Below are 10,052 nucleotides of genomic sequence, written 5' to 3' on the forward strand. Positions count from 1 at the left end.
GGGATGGTAAGCCGTTGAGACTTTGTGTGTCACTCCATATCTCTTCAAAACAGCTTCTAGCATCCGATTGCAAAAATGGGTCCCGCGGTCACTTATGAGCGCCTTTGGTGTGCCAAACCGTGAGAAAATCTGTACCTTAAGGAAATCAACCACAACTTTTGAATCATTAGTACGGGTGGCCTTAGCCTCCACCCATTTGGACACATAGTCCACTGCTAACAAAATATAAGAGCAACCAAAAGATGATGGAAATGGTCCCATAAAGTCAATGCCCCATACATCAAAAATTTCACATACTAGAATAGGGGTAAGGGGCATTTGATTTCTAGAGCTTAAGGACCCGGATTTTTGGCATCTTTCGCAATGTGCACAAAATACATAGGAATCATGAAAAATAGAAGGCCAAAAGAATCCGCTATCTAAAACTTTCCTAGCTGTCCTTTGGGGTCCAAAGTGACCACCACAAGCATAGGAATGACAAAAATTAAGGATAGATTGTACCTCTTTTTGCTCAACACACCTGCGAATTACTTGGTCCGCACAGTACTTCCAAAGGTAAGGTTCATCCCATATGTATCGTTTGGCTTCTTTTTTGATTTTGTCTCTTTGCCAACGGGATGAATCTGGGGGAAATTGACTTGTGACCAAGTAGTTGACGATATCTGCATACCATGGTGCCTCTTTGGCTGAAAATAGATTCTCATCCGGAAATGTGTCACAGATGGGTTTACCATCTTCGGGTGATACGATGCGACTTAGATGATCCACAACCAGATTTTCCTTTCCACTCTTGTCTTTGATCTCAATATCAAACTCTTGCAAAAGCAACATCCACTGTATTAACCTCGGCTTTGAGTCTTTCTTTGTAAGCAAGTGTTTTATGGCTGCATGGTCCGAATATATGATCACTTTAGTTCCAAGGAGGTATTGTCGAAACTTCTCCAAAGCAAAGACAATAGCAAGCAACTCTTTCTCTGTTGTGGTGTAGTTGCCTTGTGCCCTATCAAGGGTCTTTGATGCATAGTAGATGACATGATGTGCTCGATCAACCTTTTGTCCCAAAACTGCCCCAACCGCGGTATTGCTAGCATCGCACATGATTTCGAATGGAAGATCCCAATTTGGCGGTTGAATAATGGGGGCGGATGTCAACAAATCTTTCAAAAGATCAAATGCCTTTTTGCATTCATCACCAAACTCAAAATCAGCCTCCTTTTGTAGAAGTTGACACATCGGTACCGTAATCTTGGAAAAATCCTTTATAAACCGCCGATAAAAACCTGCATGGCCAAGAAAAGAACGTACTTCCCGAACATTTGTCGGGTATGGTAAGCTCTTAATAATATCTGTTTTGGCCTTGTCAACTTCTAAACCTTTCTGGGACACCACATGTCCAAGTATCAAGCCCTTGTCGACCATAAAATGGCATTTTTCATAATTAAGGACTAAGTTCGTGTCAATGCACCTTTGTAAGATTTTGGTGAGATTTTGCAAACATTCATTAAAAGAGTTTCCATAAATAGTAAAATCGTCCATGAAAACCTCTATGATATTTTCAACATATTCTGAAAATATGCTCACCATACATCTTTGGAAGGTTGCGGGTGCATTGCACAAACCAAAGGGCATGCATCTATACGCAAAGGTGCCGAAGGGACATGTGAATGTGGTTTTCTCTTGGTCTTCCGGGGCAACCGGAATTTGATGAAAACCAGAGAAACCATCAAGGCAGCAGTAATGGGATTTCCCGGCCAATCGTTCTAACATCTGATCAATGAATGGCAAAGGGAAGTGGTCTTTGCGGGTGGAAGCATTCAGCTTTCTATAATCGATACAAACTCTCCACCCGTTTTCCACACGGGTGGGTACCAATTCCCCTTCGGAGTTTTTGACAACGGTAACTCCAGCTTTTTTCGGGACTACTTGCACAGGACTCACCCACTTACTATCAGAAATAGGATAGATTACACCTGCATCCAAGAGCTTCATGATCTCCTTTTTGACCACCTCCATCATAGGTGGATTCAACCTCCTCTATGCTTCACGGGTTGGCTTGAAGTCCTCTTCCATCAGTATTTTGTGCATGCATAATGATGGGCTCAACCCTTTTATATCCGCAATAGTCCAACCAATAGCCTCCTTGTATTTCTTCAAAATTCCAACTAACTCTTTTTCTTCTTCTCGTGCCAGCTTAGTCGAAATTATCACCGGTAGTGTCTCTTCCTCTCCAAGATAGACATACTTGAGATGGTCGGGAAGAGCCTTCAACTCAAGAGTCGGCGGCTGTACTATGGATGGGAGAAGTTTCGGATTAGAACTTTTTAGCTTCATGCAGGGTGGTTCAACTCTCATTGGTTGTGCTTTCTCCAAGGAATCAATTACTTCGATCAATTCGTCTTCCAATGTGTACTTGTCAGCCAACTCTTTAATCCCTATCTCATCAAAGTGTTTGCTCAAGATGGTGGTTAGCACATCTTGGCTTGACATCTCAAAGCAATCATTAGTACATGAATCAATAACATCTATGAAGTTTAAAGAATGAATATCGCTAGGATAACGCATAGCTTCAAAGATATTAAAGTTAATTACCTCACCATCGAATTCCATTGACAAAGTACCATTGGCTACATCTATTTTTGTTTTTGCGGTACTCATAAAGGGTCTCCCCAAAAGGATGGAGCTCGATTGTGGGGTGTTTTCATCACCCATGTCTAAAACATAAAAATCAGCGGGAAAAACGAGCTCATTAACTTGCACTAACACGTCCTCCAATACACCTTTCGGATGTACCAAAGACCGATCAGCAAGTTGAATGATAACTCCGGTTTTTGATAAAGGTCTAATTCCCATTGACTTATAACTTGAATAAGGTAAAACATTAATTGAGGCTCCAAGATCAAGCATGGCACGTGGTACAAAAAGGTTACCCATTTTGCAAGGAACCGTGAAAACACCCGGATCCTTGCATTTTTTTGGTAGCCGTTTTTGTAACACGGCTGAGACATTTTCACCAACCTTCACGGTTTGATTTCCTTTAAGCTTTTTCTTAGATGTGCAAAGTTCCTTAAGGAACTTAGCATATCTAGGAATTTGTGTAATGGCATCTAGAAGAGGGATATTGATTTCAACCTTTCGAAACATGGCCATGATTTCGTCATCTTCCCTTTCTCTTTTGGTGCTTGCCAGCCTTGAAGGAAATGGAGCTGGTGTGACTTTCACTTCAGATTCTATTAGCTTCTTGGACTTTGGATTACTCTTCTTTTCCTCTTCTTTGATAGCTTCTTCCACCTCAATCTCCTTCTCTTCTTCTTCTTCCTCCGGCATCTTTGGATTTTCATAGCTTTTCCCACCTCTTCATGTAATTGCACACGCATTGTGTTTTGGGTTCTTCTCCGTTTGAGATGGTAGCTTGCCTTGCGACTCCATCTTACTTACGGACTGAGCAAGTTGTGATACTTGTTGCTCCAAGCTTTTTATGCTCGCCTTGGTTTCTTGTTGAAAGCTTTGAGTACTTGTGGCAAGGCTTTTTACTATGTCTTCTAGGGACATATTTGAAGAACTCGCTTGGGGAGGGGGTTGTTGTGGATGCCTTGGTTGGAAATTTTGAGGTTGGAATGGTGGTCGTAGTTGATTTTGAGGAAATGGTGGTCTTGGTTGATATTGATGCGATTGATTGTGCTGATAGTTCCCTTGTTGATTGCCTCCCCACCCTTGATTATTGTTCCATCGCTGATCACCTCTTGGTTGCTCATAACCTCTTTGATTTGCCCCCGAATAGCCTCCCATGACTTTCGCTTCTTCATAATCTTCCTCTTGGAGTTGTGGGCACATATCAGTTGGATGCCCCACTTGGGTGCAAATACCGCACGGGCGGGGTGTGGACTGCACGCCTTTGTCTTTGGCCAACATCATGACTACTTTCGTGAGCTCGGACAACTGAGCTTCAATCTGAGGAGTTTGTACTTCTTTTACACCTCGGGGTGCATCCGTGTACCATTCTTCATCATGGCTTGAATGTTTAGAATCTTCAGCCATGTTCTTGATTAGATTTCGGATCTCAGTTGGGGTTTTATCGGGCAAAGATCCACCACTAGAGGCGTTAAGAAGCCTTCTTTCCATTGGGGTCATTCCTTCAATGAAATATTGGAGGAGTTGGTATTCGGTAATCCCATGCTTTGGGCATCGAGCACAAAGTTTCTTGAATCGATCCCAATATGCATGAAAAGCTTCTCTCTTGTGCTGCTTGATTCCAATGATTTCCCTCCGTAGGGTGGAAGCTTTCATCTCGGGAAAGTACTTATCCAAAAACAACCTTGCAAGATCTACCCAAGTAGTTACCATCCCCGGTGGGAGGTCATAAAGCCAGTCTTTGGCCGCGTCTTGCACCGCAAAGGGGAATGCCCTAAGCTTGATTTGGTCCTCTGTGACATTGTGTGGTTTCATACCCACACATACTACATGGAACTCGGTGAGGAACTTGTGAGGATCTTTGTTCTCCAATCCTCTAAAAGTTGGGAGTAAATGGATAAGCCCGGATTTTAGTTCCAAGTTGGTGGCGGCTGGGTATGTGATGCAAAGAGGTTGTTGAGTCACCTCTTTTCTTGACCATTGGCGGAGGGTTTGTTCAGGTGGTGGGTTTGGAGGTGGATTTCCTCCAGGGATGTCTGCCATGGCTTGAGAAGTGGGTGATGTTTCTGTAGGCGAAGTGTTTAGGATATTATGAATAGGTGAAGAAGGTGAAGTGGTATTGTTGGGTGAAGATGGTTGTGATGAGAGTGAGAGACTTTTTGTTTCTGATGTGGATACACTTGAGAGGGGTATGTCCTCCCAAATGTTGATGACCGGGGGAGTAGATGATGAAGAAGTCCCGAAACCCGGTTGCCTCTTACGAAGCTTGGCTTGCTTCCTTAACTTCTTTGCAGTCTTCTCTATCTCCGAATCAAATGGCAATGGCGTACCTGTACGAAAAGATCTAGGCATAAACAATTAGTAACACCGTGTCCCCGGCAACGGCGCCAATTTGTTAGGTGTGTCAAACCCAACAAATAAAGGGGTACGATATACTCCAAAATAATCCCACTATATTGCACTAAAAAGGTAGTACAAGGTAAGCAGGGTCGATCCACAGAGACACAGGACAATTAGTCTATACCTCTTTGCACAAGGTACTATAGTCACCAATAGTAAAAAGAGAGGGGGTTTTAGAATGTAATGATTAAACAAATAATTAAAAACATAAGCAGTCGATTAAGTGCGTGAATTAAGTTAAGAATTTGTGAGGACTCCAACCCCATGTATGACAATTTAGCAATGTGACTCCAAGATGACACAATATTCGTTCAATTCTATCTAAGTTGGTACTTGAAAGTGCTAATAAGCTCTAACACTTCCCATTCACCATATTAATTAACCAAAACAAGCTCTTTGATTAATCCTAACCTTATTAACCTAATCTAAACAAGCTCTTAGGATTAGATTATAAGATTGCATGAAGCTTTATGTGAATGTTCCCAACAACACCCAATACTCCTCATAAGCTCGGAAGTGTAAAAGTGTATGAATAAAATTTACACTAAATTCATTCAATAGAGATCAATTTAATGTTTGTTACTTATTCAATTTCACAAAACAATTACGGATTTTGTAAAAGAGATAACTTGAATGACCTAACCCTAATTCAAATGGCCAATAAGAATCATAATTAGAATCAAACATTCGATTGAAGCAAAATCAAATTCATTAAATAGAAATTAAGAACAAACATCATGTCATATGAATGAAGTCACTACCAAGAAGTCAAAACATGAAATTGGAGAAATTAGGGTTCTAGCCACACATGGCTAGAACAAGATCACAAGAATAAAAGATGGAATTAAAGTGCAATTACAACTTACAAATACTAGAAATAATGTTTCCAAATGATTGCTAATCAAACCCTTGCAAAAACCTTTGAAAATCCTCCTCCAATGGTGCTCTGGTATGTTCTCCTTCTGTCCCTATAATCCTCAACCCGTAATATGAAAGATAGAAAAACTGCCAAAAGTTGGTTTCTGGGTCGAACACGGCCCGTGTTAAAATAGGCTAAACTGACACGGGTCGTGTTCAGCATGGTCAACAGCTCCCATTTTGGTCAAACACGCCCCGTGTTGATTTTTCAGTGTAAATCAACACGCCCCGTGTACCTCTCTGACTCCAATTCCAAACTTGATTTTTCCAACTTTTTAGTTCTTCGCCGGATCGTCCCGAAATCTCCACCAATGCTTCCCGACACTTCCCAAAGCGCGTTCCAACCTCCGGTTTACCTGAAAAAGATATAAAAGTGTGCAAATAAGGTTGTTCTAGAGACTAAAATGAATATGATAAAATGCAAGGAAAAGGAAGAACAATTTTGCTAAATATATGCATAAAATGGGACTAAAAGGTGTGCAAAAAGGTGCACAAACAGCACCTAACAAGGGGCCAATTCTTTGTTCGAATGCGAGGGCGAGGAGACTTCTTCATCGGGGTTGTTCGGTATTTTTGGTGTATATCTCGGATACGAGGATTGAGACCACGATAGATTTGGACAGTGTACCGGTTGTACATGATTTTCAGGATGTCTTCCCCAAAGAGTTTCCTGGAGTTCCTTTGGAGAGGCAAGTTGAGTTTCGCATTGATTTGGTGTTGGGTGCCGCTCTGATAGCTAATGCATCGTATCGGGTAGCTCCGTCTGAGATGCAGGAGCTGTCTACGTAGCTTCAGGAGCTGCTAGACCGAGGGTTTATTTGTCCGAGCAGTTCTCCGTGGGGTGCATCGATCATGTTTGTGAAGAAGAAGGGCGGGTTACACAGGATGTGCATCGATTATCGGGAGCTGAACAAGCTAACAGTGAAAAACCATTATCCGCTTCCGAGAATCGATGATTTGTTTGATCAGTTGTAGGGTGCATATTGGTTTTCCAAGATTGATCTTCAGGGGTTCCATTAGATAAGGATTAGGGATGAGGACGTACCAAAGACAATTTTCAGCTTTCAGGAATCGATAAGGTCACTATGAGTTTCTCGTGATGCCTTTCGGGCTCATCAATGCCCCAAAAATGTTCATGGACCTCATGAATAGGGTATGTAGATCGATATTAGATTAGTCTTTGACCGTCTTTCTTGATGATATCTTGGTCTACTCTAAGACCAAGGAGCAGCATGAGCAACATTTGAAAGAGGTATTGGAGACCTTGAGGACGGAAAGGCTGTATGCCAAGTTCTCAAAGTGTGATTTATGGATGCAAGAAGTACAATTTTTGGGGCATATCATCAACCAAGAGGGTATTTTGGTTGATGCAACCAAGATTGAGGCGGTGATGCAATGGGAAATACCGAAGAATGCATCCGAGATCCGTAGCTTTTTGGGCCTAGTGGGGTATTACTGGAGATTTATCCAGGATTTCTCCAAGATCGCCATACCTTTGACTCGCTTGACCAAGAAGAATGTGACTTTTCGGTGGGGCCCAGACCAGCAGTTGGCTTTTGAGACCTTGAGACAGAGATTATGTAAGGCCCCGATTCTAGTACTACCTGAGGGATTGGAAGATTTAGTAGTGTATTATGATGCGACGGTCTCTGGGTTAGCAACGATTTTGATGCATAGGGGGCATGTGATCGCGTATGCATCGAGGCAGTTGAATCCTTATGAGGCGAATTACCCCACTCATGACCTAGAACTGGGGTCAATGGTGTTTGTCCTCAAAATCTAGAGGCATTACTTGTATGGAGTTCAATGCACCATCTTTACTGATCACAATAGTCTGAAGTATTTGATGGATCAACAAAACCTAAACATGCGACAAAGGAGATGGTTGGATGTCCTGAAGGACTATGATTGCGAGATTTTGTATCATCCAAGGAAGGCCAATGTAGTGATCAATGCTTTGAGCCGCAAGGTGGCGGGTGCTCTGATCGGAAATGTTTTTTTGAGGATGGCAGTTGTCTCTCCATTGTTAAATATGATCAAGAAGGCTCAAGTGGAGGGTTTGAAGAAAGAGAACTTGAAGATATAGTGTATTCAGGGTCAGATTCCCTTGTTTTTTCGGGATAGTCAAGGTCTTCTAACACAGTGTGGCCGAGTGTGGGTACCGGTATCCGAGGGTGTGAGGCAAAATATCTTGGAGGAGCTGCACAAATCCAAGTTCATTATTCACCCGGGGGGCACAAAGATGTATAAGGATCTGAGGTGGCCCTACATGACGTGGGAGATCGCATGGTTCGTGGAGCGGTGCTTGACCCGCAAGAAGGTCAATGCCGAACATCAGAGGCCTCACGGCAAGGTTCAACCACTACTTATTCCTAGGTTGAAGTGGGAAGAGACCCCCCATGAAATTTATCATGAGGTTACCAAGGACAATGAGGGGTGTGCGTAACATCCCGATTTCCAGGAATGATATTTTAGGGATTTTCATACAATTAAGGAAGCCTACTCGATGAGTTGGAGGCCCTAACTCATCGTGTAGATAGTAACCAATCCGTGTGATTTTTAGGACCTTGTCAACGAGTTGGAGAACCCAACTCGACGAGTTGGAGCTCATTATGAAACCCTTAATTTTTTTTGGGTTTTCACCCTATTTAAAGGACCTTAAGTCCTTTACCCCAGCCACCCTTTCCACTTTCACGTCCAGAGAGCAAACCTTAAGCAAACTAAACCCTATTTGAGAGTATGTGAGGCTAAATGAGCGTGTTTGGTGCATTTCTTAGTGGAGGCTTGAAGATTTGGAAGCTTGGAATGGGAAGAAGCTTGTAGATCCAGAACCTACATCGTGTTGGCACTCATTTGGAGGTAAAAAGTTTTTGCCTTGACTTTCCATTTGTTATATCTCTTCTTATACAAGTTTATGGGCGTTTTGGTGAAAAATGGGGGTCATTCTCGGGTTGGAGCTTGTCACAAGTATATAGCTTCATATATGGACTCTTCTAGACCTCCTTAAGCATAAAGTTCTTGACTTTAGCAAGATTTGGCCCTTCGCCATGCCTTAAACCTCATCTTAGATTTGGTTTTCGTGTTTTAAGCTTCTTAAGGCCTTTCATGCACGTAAATTTGGCAACTTTATGTGGTAACTCCAATCTAGTAAGCTAGATCTGGAATTTTGAGCTTTAGAGTCGACTGGAATGGGCTGAATGCAATTTGGATGGCCAACTCGACGAGTTGAGATGGGTTTTCCCATTTTCTAGATTCTGCATTAACTCGACGAGTTAATATAGTAACTAGATGAGTGGTTAGGGTTTTCCCCGATATTATGGACATCGTATGGACTCGATGAGTTGTTGGGCAACTCGGCGAGTTGACTCATGTTTTAGCAGGTTTTCCTAAATCTGGAAGGAATTCGACGAGTCGGTGGCTATGCTCGACGAGTTGGGTCAACATGGACTGTTGACTTTGACTTTGACCAAGGGTTGACCACTTCGACTTCTGAGGGTATTCTGGTAATTTAGGATGTTGACGGACTTGGTCCTATGGTGGGTATAGGTGTTGGAGTTCGTGGTTGTGATTCAGGAGTTGATCTTATCACTACAGTTTGACATTGTAAAGTGAGTTGTCCTCACTATACTAAAAGGGTTGAAGGCACCAATGTCGGACCTTCTTTTGGATTGTTATCCTGTTTATTGCATGATGATATGCTTAGTAACCTGTTAGGTCGGTTTCCTGGTATATAGGATGATACTATGTTAGTGACTGATTAGGTCGGTATCCTGGTATATAGGATGATGCTATGTTAGTGATCTGTTAGATCTGTATGACTATTTGTACATGTTAACTATCGTATGATATTTATATGCACATGATTGTTTGAGTGGGGGTTGGTTGAAGTGGTCATGGTTTGTGCTTCTGCCAACATACCCAGGGCAGACCGAATAGACTGCAGACCCAGTTAGGGCGTACTAGTCGGGCCGAAGGCCCGACAAGCGGTCCAGATAGGCTGAAGGCCCTGAGAGGCAATCTAGACGTGCAGATGGCTCGGAGAGCGGTCCAGATAGACTGATGGCCCTACGAGGCGGACAAGTCAGGCAGATGGCTCATTATGCATG

At 42.6% G+C, this 10,052-nt stretch overlaps 1 protein-coding gene across 1 annotated transcript; it reads right to left on the minus strand.

Annotated features, from left to right (window-relative positions):
- Nucleotides 1–2,034: 2,034 nt before the first annotated feature.
- On the minus strand, nt 2,035–3,324 carry LOC145004984 (uncharacterized). Its single transcript, XM_078964014.1, has one exon. It carries the CDS (start codon nt 3,322–3,324, stop codon nt 2,035–2,037), a length of 1,290 nt encoding a protein of 429 aa, XP_078820140.1.
- Between the last annotated feature and the right edge of the window lie 6,728 nt (nt 3,325–10,052).

Source organism: Lactuca saligna, chromosome 7, assembly GCF_052625555.1.
Source record: "Lactuca saligna cultivar CGN05327 chromosome 7, ASM5262555v1, whole genome shotgun sequence".
NCBI classification, from domain to species: Eukaryota; Viridiplantae; Streptophyta; class Magnoliopsida; order Asterales; family Asteraceae; genus Lactuca; species Lactuca saligna.

Excerpts from the sequence above, each read along its gene's own strand:
- LOC145004984 (XM_078964014.1), bottom strand. The coding sequence starts at position 3,324 with ATGCCGGAGGAAGAAGAAGAAGAGAAGGAGATTGAGGTGGAAGAAGCT.